This window comes from Pantherophis guttatus, chromosome 1 (assembly GCF_059756535.1).
Source record: "Pantherophis guttatus breed Tessera chromosome 1, ASM5975653v1, whole genome shotgun sequence".
In the NCBI taxonomy this organism is placed as follows: Eukaryota; Metazoa; Chordata; class Lepidosauria; order Squamata; family Colubridae; genus Pantherophis; species Pantherophis guttatus.
This window is the reverse complement of record NC_142063.1, coordinates 175,116,459-175,142,847: the sequence shown is the minus strand read 5'-3', so window position 1 is coordinate 175,142,847 and position 26,389 is coordinate 175,116,459. Positions and strand designations below refer to the sequence as shown.

Here is a 26,389-nt window from a genome sequence, read left to right as displayed (position 1 = left end):
TTTAATTAAAATCCTGGTGTTACACTAATAACTTTTACATGTTCCTCTTATTGATTTCAGCTATTTTCCATTTCTCTCCCACTTAGTAGATTTATAATTCTATGTAATAGAGAATTAAAGGAAACATTTACAATGATTAATTACATGCAACTGTGTAACCCAACTAAGTAATCCAACTATTCCTACCACTTTCATAAATGTCCCTGGAAACCAGTGAGAAGGCAGGCCAAGAGGCATCAGTTTTCATTGTCTGCTGTTCCCATGCTACTGGAGAACAGACAAATTTAAATACCAAATAAGTTATTTCTAGTAGTTATGATCTGACCCATTATGTGCATCAGCAGGGCTCCTGTGATTGTTGTGTGCTCATTAAAGCACAAGGAAAACTCAACTAATTTATAACAGAAAGATTTAGAGGGATGCATGCATGTGTGTAAATATATATATAGAGAGAGAAAGAAAGCAATTCTGAGTAATGAGTTACTATGGAGTTGTTATTATTTCCATTTAGGCACCACTTGACTCCAAAAAGACTCTGGGTGACTCACAATATAACTGAGAAAATAAAATACAATATGAATAAGGGGGGAAACAGATAAATAAAGAACAAGTAAAAACAGAGAACAAAATGGTGAAATTTTCCAATAACCAGAAAGCATGTGCAAACACTTTATTCTTGCATTCTATGCACAAAGTACACATAAGTAGGACCCAGGTAGCAGGAGAAGATTTGTGTGATTATTAAAAATGTCAAAATACAGAAAGTAGATTTAGTTATTTTAGGGACAGAAGGTTTATTAGAGTAACAGTAATTCATTCTACCACAGAATGCTCCCATAGAAAAGCCAAAGCAGAATGTTGAAAGTGGCCTCAGTGAGTTTAGCATTACTATTGCTGTGACAATTCTCAGATATTAACAAAATAACTGGAAGAATCAAGATGGATCCAGATGTAGGTGATTTCTTTTAACTTGTTCTGGCCCAAAGGTTAGTCAAAAATGTGTAAATTACAGTAGTTGGTCATGCTAATGATCTATCTTAACGTTCTCAGACACTTTCACATTGAGAAGAACTCTGCCAATTGATGCCAAGCAGCAAGGATTAAATAGGTGGAACTCTTGCAAAGAAGATGAGTGAAAAACTTATTCTTAGGTATAGCCATTTTTATCTGAATTTCAAAACAAGGAAGAGAGAACTTTCCAAGGATGTTCTCAGAGTGCTAACAAAGTCAAGATGGTGGCAGTAATAGTGCGATTGAAACTCTGCCTGTTTTTATGTGCTACGCATGGGCATCATTTTAGCTGCAGATCCACCAGGGACTTCCTGTCGTACTTCAATTTTAAATGCACAGGAATCAAAACCTGTTTCTTAATAAAAACCCTTACGGAATAAGAGGAAATAATTCATATCAATTCATTAATACAAACATTAATGAGAATTTTTACTAAGAATGCTCCTAGTTCTGTACTCTTGTAAACCTATAGCAATACATAGATTACAAAAAGTATGAAATTTGACTCTGAATTTTATTCAAAATGCATTTCTGTGAGAGGAGTTATTTAAAAAGCTTTGTTGCAGTTAAACATTATTACCTGTTATTGTATATGTCTCTGTCTTCCATTTTTAATATTTAAAATTGTTATCAGTGTGAATTTAACTCTCATGTTTACTTCCCTAATGGTATTTGCTCACTGTACCTTAATCTGAATCCCTATCTTTATATTTATCACTCTGTCATAAAAGCCAATTATATCTTTTGAATGTCATAAAACATATAACTGAAATATACTTTTCTGGGATTTTATCTGATGTGAATCAATATCTAGTATAATGTATTAAACTATGTAACAAAAATGCTGATTGAATCACAGAAGAGATACAAGGTCTGTCCAGAGGATTTACAGCCTCTTACCAGCCTTAAACTTGTTTGTCAAAAAGCAAGTTTTACTAAAACCATTCTTCTAAATAAATGAACATAAAATTGAACTCGTTTTCATTTTATGTCTTGCAAATGAGAGGCTGCAATGAATATAGAACAATCTGACCACAGAGAACTTAACTAAGAAGTCTAGCCTTACGGGTGTAGTTATATCAAACACAACTCAGAACTAAAGCATTAAATTGAAGTCTGGTCTATAATTACTAGCTCTCTTTTTTTGAGGCTTTATGATTGTACAGTTCCAGACAAAATTCTAAATTCAGGATGGGGGCCAGAATAAAGAAAGACACTACCTTGAACAAAAGGAAATTTAATTCTTTTTACAAAAGGTAAAGGAGTAAAATAACATACCAAATAGCCTGTGCTTAATTATCTAAACATAATTCTACAATAAAAAGTAAAAATGGATCATTTATAATTCACTAGTTTTACACTGAATGCAAGACAAGGTTAAAACCAACACAAAAATTGAGGAGAAATTTGGGATCATTTTATTCTTGAACACTTTATTTCTGGCTCAGTGTTGTTCTGGCTCTCTACATGGGGCCCCCCTTGAGGAACACCCGGAGGCTCCAACTGGTGCAGAATGCGGCCGCGCAGGGGATTATGGGAGCGATGGTGCGCTCCCATGTGACACCCCTCCTGCGCAAGCTGCATTGGCTTCCGGTGGTCTTCCGGGTGCGCTTCAAGGTGTTGGTTACCACCTTTAAAGTGCTCCATGGCATAGGGCCTGGGTACTTACGGGACCGCCTTCTGCCACCGATAGCCTCCCACCGGCCAGTTCGCTCCCACAGAGAGGGACTCCTCAGGGTGCCGTCAGCCAGGCAATGTTGGCTGATGACCCCCAGGGGGAGGGCTTCTCTGTGGCAGCACCTGCCCTCTGGAACGACCTGCCCCTGGAGATACGTACGATACCAGATCTCCGTGCTTTTCGCCATGCCCTCAAAACTTTTCTATTTCATCAAGCTGGGCTGGCGTAACCCCCCCCCCTTAGATATTTTTAATTGTAAATGGTTTTTACTCGGGAGATTTTAAATTTTGGGCCAAAATTTGTTTAATTCTTTTAAAATTTTAAATTTTTTATTGGGATGTTTTTTATTCTAGACTGTGCACTGCCCTGAGTCCAGTAGGAGAAGGGCGGTATAAAAATTTAATAAAATAAAATAAATAAAATAAGTGTTAACAAATTCTGATTTGACTTGGACCTGGAGCATATCTTCCTATCTCCCCAGTAATTTGGGGGGAAAATCTTCAGGGATATATTATTTGCTTTCACTTAATTTGTTGTTGTTAGTTGCGAAGTCATGTTCGACCCATCACAACCTCATGGACAACATTCCTTCAGGCCTTCCTGCCCTCTACCATCCTCTGGAGTCCATTTAAGCTCATGCCTACTGCTTCAATGACTGCTTCAGTGACTCCATCCAGCCCCCTCATTCTCTGTCGTCCCATTCTTCTTTTGCCCTCAATCATTCCCAGTGTCTTGGGTGTCTCTGCACAGCATAGCTCATAGCTTTATTGAGCTACGCAAGCCCCTTTGCCACGACAAGGCAGTAATCCATAAAGGAGATAATTAGTTAATTAATTAGTTCGATACAAATGCAATTTCAATTTAAATATCCAAAGAAATAACAGATCAAGAAACAAATAGATTATCATCCTTTCTTTTGAATCAATCTGCTTCTCATCTTGGAAACTTCAGATCTTGCTTGCTCTGGCTTAGGACTTTGACCCTGGGCTTAGGACCAAATGCAGTAGCAATGGCAGAGAAGATAACAGTTTGTAAGAAAGTAACTTTCAACAATGTTTTTAAATGAATCCAGAAGCAGCGTGGCGTTAGTGGCTGGAAAAATGTCGGGTTCAGACAAGCTCAGCAAAATCCAGCCAGACAAACCGTCACTGGGGGGTCTTTGGATCGAAGCTGTCCTGTAGGGACAGCGAAGAAAGAGAGGCAGCTTGGTGTCTAAAGAGGGACAGGCAAGTTCCTTGGATAGCCCAAGAAACTCTCTCCGAGCCGGTGATGGGGGGTGGCGATCAGAGTGAATCGCCATGAAGCTGGAACCTCTGGAGCAAGCAATGTACAGGAGGGAAGATTTGGACAGAGTGCTGGTGCTGGGTGAGTGATAGGCTAACCCACAGACAATAAAAGGAAAATTCTAAATACTTTTAACTACTAAACTATTACTAAAATTACCTTGGCGTGGAAATTGAGGCTAAATAAATTGAGGCTAAACTGAATGAAAAAGAGCCTTGGTAGTACAGTGGTCTAAGGCACCCTGTTATTAAGCTGGTTATTAAGACCAGCTGCCTGCAATTACTGCAGGTTCGAATCTCGCCAAGGCTCAAGGTTGACTCAGCCTTCCATCCTTTCTAAGGTAGGTAAATTGAGGACCCAGTTGTGGGGGCAATAAGCTGACTTTGTATAAATATTGCTTATTGCTATTGCTTAGCGCATTGTAAGCCACCCTGAGTCTCCGGAAAAGGGCGGCACATAAATCAAAAATTAAAAAAAAAATTAAAAAAAAAATTAAAATAGCGGCGGGGGGGAGATGACGGATGGAAAGAGAAAGTGAGAATGACAAGCATGCCATAGAAGAACCCTAATAAAGAATTAAAAGTGATTGACAAATGGAAATGTAAATCTGGAATTTGGATTCAGTTTGGATTGGATTATAAACTAATGGGTGATATATAAAGATGAAAGAAGATGTAAAAACTGGATTTTTTCTCTTTTATGATTCGGTAAACACGGATGTGGATTACAAATAAAATGGTGATTTGTTAATTAGACAAGTGGAACTGTGGATTATAGAGAGACATCTGCAGGAGAAGGAAGAGCATGACATGGAATTGTTTTATTTTTAAAACCTTGAACTTTTTAAAAAAGATAACTGGTGAGAACTAAGGAGGTACGTTTTGCCTACAAGAGGACAGACTTTGATGATTATAAAAGAAGGACCTTAATGCGATTTAAAACTGGAATAATTCAACCCAGAAAGAATAAAATGGAACAGGAACTTAATAAACTGATAAAGATGATGTGTTTGGAAATAAAAGAAATGATTATAAATTTGCATGGACAATTGAAATCTGAGGAGGCAAAGATAGAACTAAAATTCACTGAAGATGAAAAGGAAATGACTAACGAGAAACAAGAAAGAGAGATGGATAATGAAGAAGACAAAGACAAAGAGACTGACTATGGAAAATTAAACAATTGTAATATTAAATGTGGATAAAAAGAAAAGAAACAAAGAAAGAAAAGAAGGTGAAACAAGGAAAATACAAAAAACTTAAACACTGAGATTAACAGTGGAAGATAAGAAAGAGGGAAAAGAGATGGAAAATAATAAGAAATAAAGGACAAAATAAAAGAGTTTATGATTTTAAAATACAAAATAAGCATACTAGGATTAACAATGAAAAGACACAAAAAAGGAAAGAGAAAGGAGAAACAATGGGAAATACAGGGCAGAATAGGAGAGTGCAGAACTTTAAAATACAAAAGAAAGGAAGAAAAGGGGAAAACAAAAAGCAAAGAAGGAAAAGAGGGTGGAGGAGAAGAAAAAATATTAAAAATATAAATGATTACACTGGAATTTACAGTGGAAATATAAGAAAGAGGGAAAAGAGATGGAAAATAATGGGAAATAAAGGGCAAAGATTTCATGATTTTAAGATACAAAATATTAGGCTAGGTTTGAGGAGAAAGATTGCTGTACAACAAAAAAGAAGATGAACTGGAAGAACAAACAAATATAAATATATTAGGAAAAAGAATGAATTGTTAAAGAATAAAAGAGGACAAATATGTACAATTAGCAAAGTTGGAATTTAGGGATAATGAAGAACATGTTTATATATGCAAGTATAGAAATACTGAGGTATATTAAAAAAAAAGGAAAGTGGGGAAGATGATATTGATAAAAATTGTAATTGAGTAAAATGTATTGGAATTTGACTAATTGTAAAAGATAAGAAACGACCAACTCTGTTCAAAAAAAAAAAAAAAGGAAGACGTGGGTGAAGGTGGGCGAGGAGAAAAGAAAAAAAACCAATAAAACTTGTTTTTTTAAAAAAAACAATGTTTTTAAATGAACTTTCTTTTTAATTTTCTTTTGTATATTGTTTGTCACTTTTTTTAAAAAAATATCAGAAGTAAAAGTCTACCTCTCTCTGATATAAATGCTGGAAAAGATGGTCCATTCCCACAAGTGTCTATATATTAGTGATTAGATTAGAAGATATCTAATACCTTCATTTCAGCACCACCACTCTATATGTAATATGGCAATATATAAGATAAATAAATGCATTTAATTATCATTTTAATGAACTCCTCCATGAACTCCAGTGGTAATGGTAAGCAGCTTGATTAGATCCCCATATCTACATTTTCTCCCAATTTAGTTGAAGATATTTGCTTTAGTGTTCACCCTTTTTTTCTGCCAGGTCATCAACCAATTGGTATCTGTGGAAGAGCGCCTCATCAGTTCTTGCCGCTTTGAGTTTTCTCAGTCCATTTGCAGCGTAGGCCATGTTTCCTGATTTCTCCTCTGATCTGTCTGCCCCCTCTAGTAACAAAAGTGGTGTGTGCGGAGCAGTGTGATGGGCGATGCTATGGACGTTCTGTCAGCGAATGTTGCCATCGAGAATGTGCAGGAGGCTGTTCCGGACCCAAAGACACCGACTGCTTTGTAGGTTTTAAAAATCTTTCTTTCATACCACTTTTTTCATTGTGGTATTTTACTCCAAGAAATTTGTAAACATGTTTTGGATTTTTATTATATTGCATATAGAGTGTAAGATATCTACCAGACATCTTAGCATTCATATTTTCTATTATGTTCCTGTTACTTACCAACTTATTTCACCCATTCAACATTTATAAGATTTGCAACTAGAGATTTGGATGATTTGGATGAAATTCTCATTTAAGATGAGAATTTCATCTTAAATGAAACTGCATTATTTGCTTGCCTAAAATTAACAGGTTACAGATGTGGGTAATTCATTTAGAACTTTGATTTTAATTGAAATATAACGCACACATCAGAAATAACTTCCATCATGTTTCCCTAAGAACAATCATCAATGTTTTCTACCTAAGAAAGCAACTTCCATTTCTTCCTTGATGGTCTGTCTTCTTTTGGAGGCAGCTTCTGATTTCAGTCCCAAGATACCAAAGGAATGCACTGCTGTACTTATGTCCATGCTTCAGTTGCTTGGGCTCATTAGGGCAGACATTATGTCACGGGGCAGCAATCTTTTTCTCGTTGCCCTGGTGGACTTTTGAAGAAAACATTCCCTTTTTCAGTCTTCACCAAGGAAGCCCTCTGCTGTGAAAGGGGTATTAGGTATTGAGAGATATAAGAAATATGAAATCTATGAGAATCCTGCCATTTTATTTTATTGTTAACCAGGTCTTCCTAAAATCCATTATATGTGTGAGTTTTTGAGTAAAGACCATATCCAATTTACCTTTATATCATATTACTCCTCCTATGGTCAATTTTTTATAGCTCTTAATAAGATGCAAGTGCTTTAATTCTATTATTTAATTAAATATATGTTTATATTTCATTGCAGGGGTTTTGTTTGCACAGGAAACATAAAATATAATCACTACCACAATAATAAAGATTAAAATATTTTTGGCAACATTTTAAGTTGAAGAACCAATTGAGTACATATTTGAGAAATTGGAATTTCTCAAATATATGCTCAGAGGAAGAAAATAATAGTTATTTAATTCCAGAGCTAAAGTTAAAGTGAAAAATCAAATTCAAAGCTGGATTTGCAGATATATATATTTCAAGCTTGGGCTTGAATTGCAGAGCATAAATTTGGAGATTGTTTCAGAAGATGACATTCAAGGCAGAATCCCTTTCTATAACCAAAATCTGCCACTCACAGGCATCACTTTATCATGCAATTTGAACTCTTTGTGTCACCCTACCAACAAATACTTGATTAAAATCAGAAATGAGAAAGCATGGAAGAATAAGTAATATGTCACTTTGATTAGTGTAAAGTTTGTAGCTGGGGTGGTGGTGGAATTTACCATCCTATCCCATATATAAAAAGAATGCACACCTTGATTTCAACCTTGGAAAGCGAAAGAAACCCTGTCTGTCACAACTATGCATCTTTCACTCTGCTGCCCCAAATGGAATGAAGCTGAATCTGGATGAAGAAATGAAAGAATCTGGATGAAAATGATGAACCAAAAAGAGTTGAGAAAGGACAATTCTCTTCCTTTGACCAGCATGTGTTTATTTTAAAGCTGTCCTTAAAGGCGAAAACCTTGTGGTGAAAACATAATAGGGGCAAAATGGCAGTTTATCAACTGTAAATGTAAAGTGTAAAAGTGTGCATGTTTTCTTCAGAAGAAAAGTAGCTTTCAGGAACTAATTTAACATTGTTAGGTCTGTAAAACTATTTGGTGGCACCTTAACCTTCTCCCAGTGATAGTTACCAGATCCTGCCTTTGCAAATGTATCTATTTTTTTTTCAGGCCAGGATAAATCCAGTTATAGGCATTGTATTTTCACTGGGTTTGACCTATACAGCCCACCCTTATGCTTGAACATTCAGGGATCTGAATGAACAAGCTGACTTTCTTCTTCAACCCAGAACAGGCACATTAATCTACAATTAAATTGAAGCCACCCTATTCAATATGGCTTTTTTGTGGCTCTGTGGCCTGGAAACTAAACAGCACTTGAAAACAGGCAAAAGATAGATCCTAAACGGTTGCTTCGATCCTTTATCTGCAATTCAGCTGAAGGGGCTGTCAGATACAGGTTCAACAAGGTTTTGTAGCCATAAACTTTTTTAAAAAGTTTTTTGTTATGCAGTTACTGTGCAATTTGTTGCAATGACAAATTCATCCATTATTGTCTGGGAAGACAATAATAGATAAAAATGGAATTAGTAGAAAGAAATCAGTGAATAATTAACAATATTTCAACACAATGAATTAAGAGATGTTCTAACATAGACTGTTTTCTTTAACCTATAATAGTCTACTGTGAAAATTGCTAGATAAGACACTCATCTGTCTTTCTCTCTGTGCTGGTAAGTATTTGTTTATGTGAGCACTCTTCAAAGCAAAGAAGTGTGTATCTCTGCAGCTTTACTGTTTCAGAGATTTACTCACAAAGAGTTCTCACAAAGAACAGTGAGAAATGAAATTAAACTGAATGTAAATAGGTTTCCAGCTTTTTTGTGCCTTTCTTCATCAGTTTGACATTTAGTCTTGCTAATTTAAGATGCCTTTCATCATAACATTTTTTTGCTTTTGTCCAGTGTTCAGCCAATGTCCATCTAAACATGATTGACATTTACCTTTTACATATTAAGTTGCTCTTTTCATTGCCTTCTTTATAAATTCTATCTAGAGTTGCTAATAGCCAAACAATATATTCCTAATATATTGCCAGATATTCCTACAGTTGTAGTCAGATTTTACTTAACATAATGTCAGTTCAGTAAATGCCAATGAAAACTCTGAGAACACTGCTATTTCTTCACTTCCAGGCTTGTATGAACTTTAATGACAGTGGTGCCTGTGTCACCCAATGCCCACAGACTTCAGTCTACAATCCTGCTACATTCCAGATGGAAACCAATCGAGATGGCAAATATACTTACGGTGCTTTTTGTGTCAAAAAGTGTCCACGTAAGTTACAGCAGGGTTATTTTTTTTCTCAGTGAAACACCTTTATTTTAAAATTCCATTATCCATAACTTAAGAAATTATTGCAGCCAAGTTAAATATGAAATTGCAATATTAATTCAAATTAATAGTTTTAATTTGAAAAATAGTTTTAAAACCAATGCGTTTATTTTGAACGTATACATTATTCTAAGAATAGCATTCTTGGGAAGCTGACATTTTAATAAGACCTTTTGCATAAGAACTAAAACTCTTAAATATGATAGGTTTTGCAGTCAAAATTTCAGGTTACTTGCATCAAATAACGTATAAGAACTGCATGACAAAGGTCACATTTGGAGAACTAACTAACATTATATTTTCCTTAAAAGGTTTCATTTTTGTTTTCCATAAAGTATAAGTGAAAATTATATTTATGTTTGCCCTTTTCTTGGAATTTTGAAGTGCCATCTGGTAATGTCAGTCATCACAAATTTATTACTATCCAAGAGTGCTCACAATTTTGGTGTTAGAATTGTGTACCCCATACTACATATTAAATACATTCTGGGATTGGTCCATAGAAAACCTGCAGCTGCGTCATAATAGGGATGAATCCCAGATCTTCTCTTGGTGTTAAGTCAAGACTTGGTCTCGGCCAGGAGACAATACTGTCTCCTGAAAGTGAGATGCCACAATATTTATTTGTTTGTTTGTTTGTTTGTTTGTTTGTTCAACTTGTATGCCGCCTTTCTCCGAAGACTCAAGGCGGCTTACAATGCATTTAAAAACCATATATAAAACATTAAAAGTTAAATCATTAAAACCCATTCACTCATTCAATATTTATTTATTTATTTATTATATTTCTATACCGCCTTTCTCCCGTAGGACTCAAGGTGGTGTACAGTCAAGAAAAATATAGATACACAAACATCATAAAATTGCTAATTAAAATTATTATTATAACATAGTTTGGCCCAATTAAATAGAACCTAAAATTAGATAACATTTTAAAAACATTCACATGTTCATATGTTTAGCCCTGCCTATTGGAACATCAGGGTTTTGAAAGCACAGCGGAAAGCACAGAGATCACGGATATTTCGTATCTCAAGGGGCAGTTCATTCCAAAGGGTTGGAGCCCTCACAGAGAAGGCCCTCCCCCTGGGAGTCGCCAGTCAGCATAATTTGACTGACGGTACCCTGAGTAGTTTCTCCCTGTGAGAACAAACTGGTCGGTGGGAGGCTATTGGTGGCAAAAGACGGTCTCGTAGGTACCCAGGTCCTAAGCCATGGAGCATTTTAAAGGTGATAATTAACACCTTGAATCGCACCCGGAAGACCACCGGGAGCCAGTGCAGCTTGCGTAGGAGAGGTGTTACATGGGCGCAATGAGCTGCGCCCATAATCACCCGCGCGGCTACATTCTGGACCAGTTGGAGCCTCCGGGTGCTTTTCAAGGGGAGCCCCATGTAGAGAGCATTACAGTAGTCCATACGGGAGGTGACTAGGGCATGAGTGACCGTGCGCAAGGCATCCCGATCCAGAAAGGGACGCAACTGGTGGATCAGGCGAACCTGATAAAAGGCACCCCTGGCTATGACCGTCAAATGATCTTCTAAAGATAGCCATGAATCCAGGAGGACACACAAGTTGCGGGCCCTCTCTGTGGGGAGCAAGATCTCATCCCCAATTGTCAGTGATGGTACCAGCTGACTATACCGGGATGCCGGAAGCCACAGCCACTCGGTCTTGGAGGGGTTGAGTCTGAGCTTGTTTCTCCCCATCCAGATCCGCACGGCCTCCAGGCAACGGGACATCACAGCAAGGGCATCATTGGGGTGGTCTGGGGTGGAGATGTATAGCTGTGTGTCATCAGCATACTGATGAACACTCACCCCGAAACTACAGATGATCTCGCCTAGCGGTTTTACATAAATGTTGAACAGAAGGGGTGAGATGACTGACCCTTGTGGCACCCCACAAATAAGGTGCCTCGAGGTTGACCTCTGCCCCCCTGCCAACACAAACTGTGAGCGGTCAGAGAAGAAGGAGGAGAACCACCGAAGCATGGTGCCCCCTATTCCTAACCCCTCCAGCTGGTGCAGTAAGATACCATGGCTGATGGTATCAAAAGCCGCTGAGAGATCTAATAGGACCAGGATAGAGGAGCAACCTCTGTCCCGAGCCCTCCAGAGATCATCAACCAACGCGACCAATGCCGGTTCCATGCTGTATCGTGACCTGAAGCCTGACTGGAACGGATCCAGATAGACAACTTCATCCAGGTATCGGGGTAGTTGTCGTGCCACCACACTCTCAACAACCTTCGCAACAAAGCAAAGATTGGAGACTGGACGATAATTTGATAATATAGCCGGGTCCAGGGAAGGCTTCTTGAGGAGGGGCTTCACAACTGCCTCTTTCAAGGCGGCGGGAAAGACACCCTCACTCAGAGAAGCATTTATAATCCCCTGGAGCCAGCCTCGTGTAACCTCCCGGGAAGCCAGTACCAACCAGGAGGGACACGGGTCCAATAAACATGTGGCAGCGTTAAGCTTGCCCAGAATCCTGTCTACGTCCTCAGGAGCCACAGAGTCAAACTCTTCCCAGATAACGCTCTCAAGACCTACCCCTGTCTCCTCCCCTGGATCTACCCAATTGGAGTCCAGGCCTTCCCGAATCTGAGCGACTTTATCATGCAGGAATTGTACAAAATCCTCAGCTCAACCCTGTAAGGGATCTTCCCGTACCCCCACCTGAAGTAGGGAGCGGGTCACCCTAAACACCCTAAATATGCTAGATCAGAATCATTTTGCCTCCTCAGGGATGAGAAAAACCCTATCTAATGCAGTGAGGTAGATCAGAAACATACCTTGAATTATTTGTTTCAGCCAAAACCTGAAGTAGCAAAATCTCAGACAGACCCCAAGAGAAATGCATCCAATCATTAGCCAAGCAAAAGCATTTGAAGTTGAATGTGAGACATAGAGTGTAGCTTTCAAAACTTAGACTGAATGGCTTCTAAACTAGAATTATCTGTAACTTATGAATTACTCACACAGGAGGTTTTTTTACCTTGACTTGAACTGATGCAGTATCTATTGTGATGAGCAAATCTACTTGTCTCCCACACCACAACAGTGTTGTTTTTGCTCAGATACAGAGGTAGTTGGTAACCCACGTATTACTACATTCCCCATTGTACTACCCATGGTGCCTGGTATTCACAGACCCAGTTATCTAAACCTTAATGTTTTATTTTAATCAAGAAATTACAATCTTTCTTCTGTAAAACTTAACTCGGACAACCATTACAAAGATTCATGCAATAATTATGGCCTGCAGAAGCTGGCTGATACCTTATTCTCATTATCAATTGTTTCAGAGCTTTTGCTGTTATTGTTGTTGTGTATTTTAAATTTTATATTTGTGTTTTATTGCTATTTCTGTACTTTAAATTCTGTATTTTGTTTTGTTAATCTGAGACTTTAAATAGATTCTGAAAAGTATACTCTCAAAAATTCTGAATATGTTGAGAAGCTCCTTCCTGTTGTTGGAAGAAATGTCCATCTGGGTTCAGTTCCAAGCAGGGAGAAAGACACTGGAAACATGAAGAGTGCTTGAAAATGCACATGGTTTAATGGTGAACAGGACCACAGAAAGAGAGAGAGGGAGGGAGGGAGGGAGGGAGAGAGAGATTGATTAATACCCTCTGTTGGGCTTTGAATAGTTGGAGCCTGGATAGCTCTGCAGACAAGGCACTGTAATTTAACACCAGCTGTCTGCAATTAAAGTAAGTTCGAATCTTGCCAGGCTCAAGGTTGACTCAGCCTTCCATCCTTTCTAAGGTAGGTAAATTGAGGACCCAGTGTGTGGGGGCAATAAGCTGACTTTGTATAAAATATACAAAAGTATGAAGGCTATTGCTTAACGCACTGTAAGTCACCCTGAGTCTCTGGAGAAGGGCGGCATATAAATCAAATTAAAATAAAATAAAATAAAATAAAAACTTGTATTCTGATTGGTTGTCAGATTCCCATCGGGCCATACAGGGGTAACTTTGTAGGTTATCTTTTGAGTCCCAGGCTTGGTTGAGCCTTGCTGGGTGATGCAATCTCCCCAGGTGCCATGTAGTGAGTTCTGTTGCTAGATGGGTTAGACGACTAATCCTATCTTTGTTGGATCTTGGGTGAGGGCATTTGCTTATGAGTAGACCTAGCTATCTCTTTATCTCTTAAGTGCTGACATCTGCTGTGGGCTATTGAGAGTGTGGGATCTATTAAGAGTGAGTCTGCTTCCTGCCTAAAAATCATGTTTCCCCATTTCTCATCTAGGGAGATATAGTATTGTGCCTTTTTAATATTTCCTAGAATATTTCATTTTTCTAGGAGAGGGGTGGGTGCTAACTTCCTACACTGTTTAATTGTATTTATCTTACTACCTTCTTTTACTGGAAGAACTCATCTGGAATCTAAACATCCTTGTATATTAGATGCAGCCATATGTAGAAATATTAACATGTTGGGAAGCTCTACGTTAGTCAAGGATGAGACAATCTTTAAATTCCCATGTTCCACAGATTGCTTCTTATCATTCCAAGATGTCTTTTAACACCTGGATTACATTTCAGTTTTTGAAATGTTATATTAAACAATGGCAAAAATCTGGAAGTACTTTTAGTATGTATCGATGTGTTTCAGTTGTTATTATAATGCCACTATACAACCCAAATTTAAATTCTGAATATATAAAAATAATTATAATTTCCAGGCAAAAATGGGCAATTTTAACACTGTAACAATTTTAATTATTCATTCTGTCCATAAAAAATTAAGCCCTTAATCCAGTTATGATGACAAGACAATCTCAACATTTGTTCTTAGAACTTCTAAAGGAATAGAATATCTAACATGTAATCCATGAGTTACAACAGCATTTGGGACCAGAATTTCTGTCACTAAACAATGCAGTCATGAAGTGTAATGTCACATGACCACATTGCTTAGTGATGGATAGACCTGATGCTTCCATTGTTAATCAAATCCCACCACTCTTTAGGCAAAGACCAAGCCAATTCAAGCAGTTTCCAGGTTGGTTCCTCCCAAACCCAAGTCTTAGTAAAATAAGGGAATGCCCCCACTTCAAGTCCCTCCCACCTGCCTATCTTATAAGTGCGGGCAGGTTGCCAAGTGCCCATATTTTGATCATGTGACTACAGGATCACTGCAACACTATAACTTTGGGAACCATATATACCTACCATTGGGTTCAGAACCACTGTAACTTTGAACAGTCTCTGAATGAATAGTTGTAACTTGAGGACTACCTGTATTCCGTTTCAAATTTGCTGTACAACCCACCCAAGATGTGGGGCAACTGAGAGCAGTCTAAATTCAAGGTTCTCTCTGATGCCAGTCACTGATTTTAATCTGCCCACTGCCAGGAATTTGATCCTGAGCGGCTCAAGGTTGACTCAGCCTTCCATCCTTCTGAGGTCAGTAAAATGAGGACCTGGATTGTTGAGGGCAATATGCTGACATTTGTAAACCACTCAGAGAGTGCTGTAAAGCACTATGAAGCAATATATGTCTAAGTGCTAGTGCTATTGCAATGTTCCTCTCACTATCAGTGTATGTTACCAGACTGACAACTTCCCAAAGGTAGATAGGCAGGCAGGTAGATATGCAGGAAGGGGTTTGTGTGTGTATCATTCACCATTTTAAGTGTGATGCCTTCTTCTCCATCCAGAGCATTAAGCCACTAAGCTACATTGGTATTATGAATGAAGTCTGGTGGAGAATTTTGAATAGACAACAGAGCAGTTTAGCGACCAAATTCTATCTCAAAGGAATTAAAGGCCACCCCAATATATCCCATTCATCTCTGGCTTTGGAGGTGGGGGTGCCAAGTGGAGCATAACTTACAAAATAAGAACAGAACAGGAAGAACAACAAGAACAGAAGCTTTCTTGTTTGATGCTGAGCTTTCTGCCCCTTTAACTAGAAGTGCAAATTTATCTGAGGATGATCTGTTGAGTGCTTGTCTAGTATGCAGCAGATACAATTACGAAGGATGGGCAAGGTAATGTTGGTTACTCTATTAGAATAAATTGGCAGTATGAATTAGTGGAGGCTGCACAGTGTGGGGTCAACCTGACCAACCTATTCCTTTTTTGCAAATCTCTGAAATACACACATTCCAGGGCTTTGCTACCAGGTATAATACATTTAAACCACTGATGGTCGGGTTTTTTTTTACTTCTGGCTTTCAGCCAGAAGCTATTTTTTGCTTCTGTCACAGGCTAAGTATTTTTTTTAATCTGCTCTGAGGCAATTCCCCAAAGTGTGAATAGCCAGGTGATAATGGCCAGCCTAGACTTGATAAAATGTGTCAGTGAAACTGAATACTTTGATTAGGCTCAGGCCTCAAAGCTGAAAAAAAATGAAGATTTAGGGCAACCTTTCTCAACCTTCTCCAAGCAAAATATATTAGTGGGGGGAGTGGAGTGGATGTTCTTCACTGTAGGAAGTCACTAGGATTGTACAATATGGGAACAGAGAAAAAGAGTCAGCTTTAAGGGGTGGCAGGCAGTGACTATGTTTGTGCTCAAGAATATTCAGAAACATATTTTGTGCATCAAATCTGAAACATGGCATATCCTTAATCTACTGTATACTACTAAAACTCTCATTGTCATGACCTTTAATCGGATGAGTAGTACATCATGGGTCAACAATTTTTGAACCAAAAATTCAAATTTCAAACTTACAAAATGGGGTCAAAATCTGGGGACCCATGACACCTGAGGGAATGAAATTTGGGAAAGTAGTGGTTGTGTTACTGCTACTGGTCACTGCTGAGCTGCTGTGCAGTCACATGGGATTCATTTTCAATACTGTGACAGTTTTGGAGCAACACTTGCAATCCCTTGCTTCCTACTAACTAAGCAGCAGCCACTAACCTGCCTCTAGGAAGGAAAGAAGAGAGGAAAGGAGGAAGGAAGGAAAAAAGGGAGGAATAGGGAGGAAGGAATCCCTTGCACCATTCTCAACCCATGCCATTCCATGCAGCATCTTTTGCACACGCCCATACACTCTCATTGGTCTGTGCGGCCCCCCTGTGTGCCTTCCGTGATCCACACATCACTTCTTGTGCACGCTTCCTTCCCAACCCACATGGCACTTCTAATGCACCTTCATGTTCTGTTTCTCATTCACATCCCCATGCACCCCTTCAATCCCTCCCTCACCTGGCAGCAGTCACTTTCAATTTTCTGCTGGCTTCTCCACCTATTCTCTCTCTCTCTTCAAACTTCCCACATAGGAAGTAAATGGGGAAGCGGGAGGGAGGGAGGGAGGGAGGGAGGGAGGGAGGGAGGGAGGGAGGAAGGAAGGAAGGAAGGAAGGAAGGAAGGAAGGAAGGAAGGAAGGAAGGAAGGAAGGAAGGAAGGAAGATTGATTTCTGAGGTTCCCTGCCAGCTTCACACAAGGAAATTCAACATGGCCATTCTGTTTCTCTTATGATGGTAAAGAAATACCTCTGAAATGATTATCTCCTGGGGCAGGGGTTGTCTAGTATATAATATAATAAATTGTTTATTCAGCTGTGGGGAGATGAACTTAGTTCATGTTTGCAGCTAATTTGCAACAGTTTAATCTTTCACTGTTTTTAAAGAAGTTCAGCAAGCTGCCTACTGCCTACATTTCAGACCTGCCCATTATATGACTTTCCTATTAAGGACATATGGAACCTAAGAAAGTCTGTTTGTTACATGATCCACTTGCCCAAGTAATTTTTATGTACATTTTAAAAAGGGTTTTAAAGAAGAAAATTATTCATGACATTGGATGAAATTACTTCATAAAGCAAAAATGTCTATAAGGCAAAATAGTTAAAATATCCTGAATTCCCTCTAAATTTAGCTGGGGAATTTGATGATTAGCTAGTCTTCACTTAAGGCAAATGTTTGTTCTACTGTGATTTCTCTTCAGATAAATTGTGATCTCCTATTCCGGGGGAAAATCCAGAATAAATACTTTTTAAAAAAATTGTAAGCAGTCATTTTGCCATCACAGTCTTTGGGGTCATTTCATATTTTACTGTTGTCATTAAAGAATAACAAACAAAAATATCCTTCAATGACTGGTGTTTTTTGGAAATTCAGGTGCCAACCAGGAACATAAGAGTTATCCAAATAGTTCTGATAAATATAACAAGTAACCAATAAGATTAAGTGGTTTTTTTTATAAAAGTTTTTTTTATTTTTTAGACAAACATACAATGTATTTTCTTTGAACAGAGTATTTGGTCGGTTCACAAATTTAATCAATGTTTAGTCATTTCAATTAAGTTTACAATTTCTATATTTCCTTTTTGCCATATTTATTCCTTATCTATTTTTTTTTAAAAAAACCAATATTACCCTTCATTCTCATCTTTAATCTTAATCATAATCAAATTCAATTTTTCCCTTCTATCTATATTATACCCCTTCCCATTGTCATCTATTTTTATATCTATCCTCACATTGGTTAGTTATGTAACATTACAATTGTTTAATATAAATCCAACATTTTAGTATAAATCAGTTAATTATATAACTACCTTTTTTTGTGTATTAATCAATATGAACATAAATATTCCAATTATTTCAATGCAATCCAATTTCTTACAAATCAATTAGTTATATTTACCAATAATAATAAACTAAATAATTTCCCCCCCTTATGTTACTCATTAAACTGTCCCAATAAACCAAATAGTTTTGCCCATATAATCCTCCAAATCACAATTTAATCATTTCTACTTTCATCACAATATACATTTAAAAATATTTCAATCGTTACAATTTCCCTAAAATATACCATTACAGGTATTTCGATTGCTATAGTTTATGCTTATTCATATTTCTAAAAGAAATTCAAAAAAAGAAAAACTTGTCATTATTTAGATTTCAAAGATACAAAAACAAATATTCCAAGGCGGCATACAAGTTGAACAAATAAATACAAGTTGAATAAATAAATTATTATTCATTTCATTTTTACAATCATATGATTTCCCATTTGTTTCTTACTACTATTCATATTTCAATTCTAAATATATATAACATCTTTCTCTTTCATTTCTTTTTCTTATTCTCCCTTCCCATTTTTATTTTTGCCTTTTTCTTTCTCCTTTTTTTCTTTTGTGTTTTAAAATCTTGAACTTTCCTCTTTTGCCCTAAATTTTCCCTTGTTTCCCATCTCTTTTCTCCCTTTCTTATCTCCCCACTATTTATCCCACTGTTTATTCCAGTGTAATCATTCTGTATTTCACAAATTTGGACTCTTCTATTTTGCCCTGCATTTCCTGTTGTTTTCCATCCTTTTCCTCTCTTTTTTTCTTTTCACTGTTAATCCCAGTGTAATCATTTAAGTTTTTTGTATTCTTTCTATGCCACCCTTCTTTCCTTTTTTGTCTCTTTCCACCCTTTCTGTTTTTTCCATTGTTAATCCCAATGTAATTTCTGAAAATCTCCTTTTTATTATTACTATTTACATATTCAATTATTTTTCCAAAATTAATCTCATTGTCTTTATCTTCTTTTTTATTTTCAGTCTCTGTGTCTTGCTTCTCTGTCTTTGTTTCCTTGTTAGTTTGAGTGTGCTCTATCTCAATTTTTGGATCCTCAAGTTTCAATTCTCCATGTAACATTGTAATTATTCCTCTTATTTCCGCTTTCTACGACAAGTACATCATTTTCATCATTTCTCTAATTTCCTGCGCCATTTTGTTCTTTCTGTGTTAATATTGTTCCAGTTTTAAAAGTTCTGTTGTTTTCTTTTCTTTTTTTCTAAAGTTAAGCTGCTTGCAGACAAGGCAATCCTCCCCAAAAGTTCTCATGACTATTATCACTGATGTAGTTCAAAATTTTCCAAAACAGATTCCAAATTGCAATGCTTTTTTTTCTCCTGAAGATGTCTCTCTACAAACCACAATTCTCTTAATTGTTTAACAAAGTGTCCATTTTGTATCAATCCTCATTCACAATCTAGTTTTTTTTTCTTCTTTTTAACTTTGAAAATACCAAATAAATTTTATAGTCCAATCCAAATTAAACAATTATTTTCCCCTCTTTTTTTTCTCCTTTATTTTATCTTTAGATATACAGCACTTCTGTTGAAGGGCTTAATATCCAATTGTCCTTTATTTTTCTTAGCCTTCAAAAAGAAAGGATCTATTTATTTTCTTTCCAATCCTTTAGTCAATTTTGGGGTTACTTCTTCTAATTCTTAAAATTTTCCAGATAATTTTATTCAAAAGTCCATTTTCTTAATGGGTTTTTGTCCCTTTTAATTCTGCTTGCATCCTCTTTTTATTTATTTATTTATTCAATTTGTATGCTGCTCCTCTCTGAAGATTCTCCCCCCATGCCCATTAGCCGCTATTTTTACGCTGGGGCTTTCAGGTTTAAAAATAATTTTTTTGTTGTTACTTCGCCTGTAGGTTAGCTGTCACTCACCATCTTCAAAAACTCTGTTGCATTCACCGCTCCTGCTCAATACTTAGTCCAGTTACCCCAGCTTCTTGACAGCCGCAATGGCTGCCGCTCCCACTGCCAAATCGGAGAGAGATTCCTTTGACCTTCGAGGAACTTGCCTGTTTCTCTTGGTCTTCTGAGGTGCCTCTCCTTCTTCCCTGTCCCTACAGGATGGTTCTGGTCCAAAGATTCCTCGGCAGCAGTTCGTCAGTCCAGGTTTCGCGGAGTTCATCAGAGCCCGCTAATTCCCTGACTGTCTCGCCGTGACACTTCCGGTCGATATGCCAAGATTAAGTGTTTTTGTGGTAAGACCGGTCTATCAGGGCAACCTGATCTATCCAAATATGGGACGGAGCATACAGCTTCCACTTTCACCTTTCAGCCTCAATCCAGGAGCCTTCACAGGCAGTCACTTCTGTGACAAACTATTTTATGTTAAATTTAAATTTATCGACAAAGAAATAAAGGGAGACTAGTATAGCTATTTCAAGCTCTCTTCAACTAGCCATACCCTTCTGGGATTCGAACCCAGGCCACTTACATATTAGGCAGATGTATTAACTTCTAGGCCACGAGCACTCCTTGCTTTGTTGGCTGTACCAGGGGGGAGATTAAGTGTTTTTCCAGTGAGACCGGTCTGTCTGCCTAATATGTAAATGGCCCATGTTTGAATCCAAGAAGGGTATGGCTAGCTGAAGGGAGCTAATCAGCTTGAAATAGCTATACTGGTCTCCCTTTATTTCTTTGTCAGTAAATTTAAATTTATCCAACAAGATGTTTTTAAATAAATCCATAGTTGATATGATTCAAATATTTAATTCTTTTAAAAATATGTTTCATTTTTTGTTATTTTACCTACTGTGCTATATAACTATAGGAATGGCTTTCCATTATCTGTTACAAAATAAAAGGTTTTTTTCCATAATCAATCCAATTCGATTATTAGTTGTCCATATTTTGTAATTATCAAATTATTTTTCTTTAATTCTGCTATCCCTGAATATAGTCACAACTATAAAACATTCTTTTTAATTATTGTTGTATCAGTTGTGTTGCTAAAATAAGTTGCTCATAAAATCTCATAAACTTTAACATCATTTTTCACAACTTTTTCAATTATGTAATTATACCACATTGGGGAAAATTGGAAATTAAAATTTTGGCACAGATGCCAGTGCATCATAGTAACTAACCTGTCATGATGTTAATAAGTAATTTTGTTGCATCCACCGTCTGATCACATAATCCAGTTTCATCTCTTTCTTTACAAAAAAATGTGTTTCCTGCTCCTTTAAGCATGTTGAATCCTTGATTTAAGTCCATATGTTTGTAATATTCATTTTAAATGTTTAATGTTTATTTTAATTTTTTTTAAAAAAGTACTGGCTATGCAGTGGTTTCTAAATGGCTTTCTAGTAATTCAGTTTTATAGGGTTGTGGAATTGGGTTTTGGTTTTTTTTTGTTTGTTTTTTTTTGTTTTTTTGTTCTGCTGCTTTCAGGATTCTTAGGTTCCTGGCTAGCACCTGACTTTTCTTTGGTTACTGTAATAAGCATTTTCTCTTTGTTTGCCTGGAAATAAGCATTTAAACGACAACTTCTTCAACTGCCTCTTTTACATGCAGTAACACCCTCAAATTCTTCATGCTAAATTTAATTGATTTGCACCACCTCATGGATGCAATGCATATGCATTATCATCACTTTTGAGATATTCTGATTTAATTTGTCCAATTCAAGCTGTGTTCAGGTTATTATACTAGCAGTATATTTGATTATATAGGTACTATTCTTAGATTATATTTCAGCCATTTAACTTTGAATTTATAATTTTTTGCACTTGTATCTGTTGATCTTTGTTTGGAATATTTTAATATTATTTTATCAACCGCATCTTTTGTTGCTTGTGAATTTTGGTAGCTACTTTGTTCAGGGAGGATGCAATATTCTTTTTTAAAAAATATATAACTTGAAATTGCAGTTACTAATATACCAATTAGCAGCTTGAGAAGCACGTGATTGACATAATCGCTAGAGTTGCTTCCAACTATACCATTGTTTCTGTTTTTTATTATTAAAATGTTCTACCAGTTGTCATATATTAATTAATGTTTCCAATTTTTAATATTTCACTAATGAAAATATTAGGGTCATCAGAAAATAGAGCCAAAGTTGCTGTGTTTCTTCTTTCTTTTACTGAAAAGTTTTTAACTTTTTTTGCTTACTTTTAATCATTCCTGATGTAATAACCATGTCATTCATTTTCATTGAGCCAACATTCTTCTTAATCTCTCTTCTCCAAATTGCATTTTTATTATGGTTTTATGAGTTATTTTGGATGGCACTCCAAAATGTTAATGTTTCATCTTTATAAGGACAAACATCTATCTTTGTAATATTTCACTGTACTGTTTTATAAAACAGCTGCTCATTGTTTGAAACTGCTGATTTTGTTGAAGTTGATTTAATCTAGCTTCATATCAATTGTGTTTAAAATAGCTGTCACTCATTTTAATTCATTTTACTGCTAAGATTGTATCTTTTCTGTAAATGTTCCTTGATATTATTGCTTTTCAATTTTGGTTTCCTTCAAATTCTTCTGATTGTTGATATCAGTTCATAATTTATTGAACTTTCTTTCCCAGTGAAATCACTCTTTGGATGATAGATTTTGATGCTTTTTTACAGCATTGTATTCTAACTCTGATGTTATCACTGTAGCTGCTGTGCCATAAGTTAGTTTATTTTATTTATTTATTTTATATTGGATTTCTATACCGCCCTTCTCCCTGAGGACTCAGGGCGTTGTACAGCCAGATTAAAAAAACATGCAGAACAAATATTAAAAACAATTAAAAGATATATAAATTTGGCCCAATTAAAACTCATTTACCAATTAAAAACGTTTAAAACATTTAAAAACAGTTAAAAATTTCATCTTAAGCCAGCCCGGCTTGTTTAAATAAATGGGTTTTAAGGGCACGACGGAAGGCACTGAGGTCTTGGATTCTCCTTATCTCTGGGGGGAGCTGATTCCAGAGGGTAGGTGCCCCCACAGAGAAGGCTCTCCCCCTGGGGGTCACCAGCCTACATTGTCTGGCTGATGGCACCCCGAGGAGGCCCTCTCTGTGGGAGCGCACGGGTCGATGGGAGGTCGTTGGTAGCAGCAGGCGGTCTCGAAGATAGCTAGGCCCTATGCCATGGAGCGCTTTAAAGGTGATAACCAACACCTTGAAGCGCACCCGGAAGACAACTGGGAGCCAGTGCAGCTCGCGCAGGAGCGGTGTTACATGGGAGCGCCATGCTGCTCCCGTCACTACCCGCGCTGCTGCGTTCTGGACCAGCTGGAGCCTCCGGGTGCTCCTCAAGGGGAGCCCCATGTAGAGAGCGTTGCAATAGTCAAGGCGAGAGGTGACGAGGGCGTGAGTGACTGTGCACAGGGAATCCCGATCAAGAAAGGGCCGCAACTGGTGAATCAGGCGAACCTGACAAAAGGTCCCCCTGGTTACAGCCGTCAGATGTTCCTCCAAGGACAGCTGCATATCCAGGAGGACTCCCAGATTGCGAGCCCTCTCTGTGGGGGCCAATGACTCGCCCCCAATAGTCAGTGATGGAGTCAACTGACTATATCGGGATGCCGGGAGCCACAGCCACTCAGTCTTGGAAGGGTTGAGCTTGAGCCTGTTCCTCCCCATCCAGACCTGTACAGCCTCCAGGCACTGGGACATCACTTCAAGGGCATCGTTGGGGTGGCCTGGGGTGGAGATGTACAGCTGGGTGTCATCAGCGTACTGGTGGTATCTCACCCCAAAGCCACGGATGATCTCACCCAGCGGCTTCACATAAATGTTGAACAGAAGGGGCGAGAGGACCGATCCCTGTGGCACTCCACAAATGAGAGGCCTCGAGGTCGACCTCTGCCCCCCTGCCAACACAAACTGCGACCGGTCGGAGAGAAAGGAGGAGAACCACCACAACACGGTGCCTCCCACCCCCAACTCTTCCAGCCGGTGCAGCATGATACCATGGTCGATGGTATCAAAAGCCGCTGAGAGGTCTAACAGGACCAGAACAGAGGAACAACCCCTGTCCCGAGCCCTCCAGAGATCATCAACCAACGCGACCAATGCCGTTTCTGTGCTGTGCCCAGACCTGAAACCCGACTGGAACGGATCTAGATAAGATGTTTCCTCCAGGAATTGCGGAAACTGTCGTGCGACCACACTCTCAACAACCTTCGCCATAAAGCGAAGGTTGGAGACAGGATGATAGTTGGCCAATATTGCCGGATCCAGGGACGGCTTCTTGAGGAGAGGCCTCACCACCGCCTCTTTCAAGGCGGTGGGGAAGTAACCCTCACTCAACGAAGCGTTGATAACACCCTGGAGCCAGCCTCGTGTAACCTCCCGGGAAGCCAGTACCAACCAGGAGGGACACGGGTCCAGTAAACATGTGGCCGCACTAAGTCTCCCCAAAATCCTGTCTAGGATCAGCCAGTGTCTGTGGTTTAGTATGCTCTGCTATCAAATTTGTGAATTTTGATATTTCTTTTCTACTCATATTTTTCAATGGTGGAAGCTTTTTCCTATAACTCAAGTTTTGAAAAGCAATATGTAAAGACTTACATCATTGAAATAGAAAATTATGTTCAATATATTTTCCTTTTAGTTAAAAGCTAGCATTCAACATTATTTTTCTCAGTATTTTCATTCCTTTTTATCAGCATTGTAATAGGTGTTGAATACTAATAAAATTTGATGAGAGTTTATTTGATTTATTTGATGATGAAATAAGTTTTATTTGTGTTGTTGTTACCAATATTATTAGAATTTTCAGATAGTTTTCCAGATCTTGCAGTTTAGTATCTGTAAAAGTTGGTGTTCCAAGAAGAAATTTTCGTTGCTCCCTTAATTGCTGTACATGGATTTCTAAATCTAGGTATTTATGGTTCCAAATATCAAACATCATATTTAAAATCTCCTAGTTGTAGGGTTTTATGAGAAATAGCATTTAATGATTGCTCAATTTTCTTCACTTTCGTTCAATTTCAACAATTTCTTTCACTTTGCTGGATATCCCAGATGCTTTACAGCATTATTATTATGGTTGGTCACACATTTGGCATTTTTAATTGAATCCTTCTCAAGGACATGATATAGGCTGATGTTGTTTGATGGTGGTAATCATCATAGGATTACTATGTAATCCTGTTTCAATTATTATTAGCATTATTATTACTACTACTAGTTACAAAAGAATGCCCATCTTTGAAGCAGTATGAATTTATATTTCTTATAGTTGAAAATTAAGCAGTTGGATAATTGTAAATACTAGACGAGTATAACAACCAGTTCTATCTTTATATTACAGGGGCATTTTGCTTACTAACTGAAATAAAATTATTTTTTATTAAATTTATTTTATATAAATTAAATTTTATTTTTTAAAATCAATTGCCAATATATATACTATTCAATAGCCTGCATAGTTTTTTATTTTATGTGATGGTAAGAATTGATAGTTTCTGATGGATATACTACAAATATATTCCAAAATATTATTCTCATTTTAAAAAGTTACAGAATCAATATCATGGGAAATAAAATGTTTAAAGAATGTTAAATTAGCAATAAAGCATGGGAGTGGGAACTTGCATAACATTTCAGAAAATAAAATAGAACATCATAGGAAAGAACATGTTGAGCACTAATATAAATATAAGTCCTGCCTCTTAACCAACCCTGTCTCTTTCGAAATGGAGGTTGGGACGTTCATTATTTGCCACTTTTTTCATTGTTTCCCCCTCTATTCCTTTTAGACAACTTTGTGGTTGATATCAGCTCGTGTGTACGTGCCTGTCCGAGTCCCAAGATGGAAATAGAGGAAAATGGAATTAAGACATGTAAACCATGCACTGACATTTGTCCTAAAGGTAGGCTGTCTTTGTTTAAAAACCCTGTGTGGTTCAATAAATGGTAGTCTTGCAGTTGGAGTCCAAACCCAGTTTAGGTTTCACTATCTAAAGGTAGCTGTTTGATCATCTAAGGTAACTGTGGCAATCCTGTGGAAATGTGGTTTCCCATAGTCCACTGAACATAGTCTACAGTAGTTGAGGGTCTTCTGGAACCCCAGCTTGTAAGATGAAGTTGGTAGAGTCTGATCTCTGAAATAATCTCCCAAAGAGTTGCTCCTTCATGTTCCCTTCTCCTTTTGGAGTTTGCAGTGTTGTCTCCCCTTTCTCCTTTTCCTCAAGCTCAGGAAAGAC

General features: G+C 37.6%; 1 protein-coding gene across 4 annotated transcripts in view; it reads left to right on the top strand.

Annotated features, from left to right (window-relative positions):
- Positions 1–26,389, top strand: part of ERBB4 (erb-b2 receptor tyrosine kinase 4) — a 1,174,706-nt gene that overhangs the window by 831,590 nt on the left and 316,727 nt on the right. For all 4 annotated transcript variants that reach the window (XM_060688174.2, XM_034433703.3, XM_060688175.2 and 1 more), the window contains exons 6-8: positions 6,517–6,635; positions 9,481–9,622; positions 25,943–26,056. In XM_060688174.2, coding sequence (XP_060544157.2) covers positions 6,517–6,635; positions 9,481–9,622; positions 25,943–26,056 — 375 coding nt within the window. The remainder of the gene's footprint in view (positions 1–6,516; positions 6,636–9,480; positions 9,623–25,942; positions 26,057–26,389) is intronic.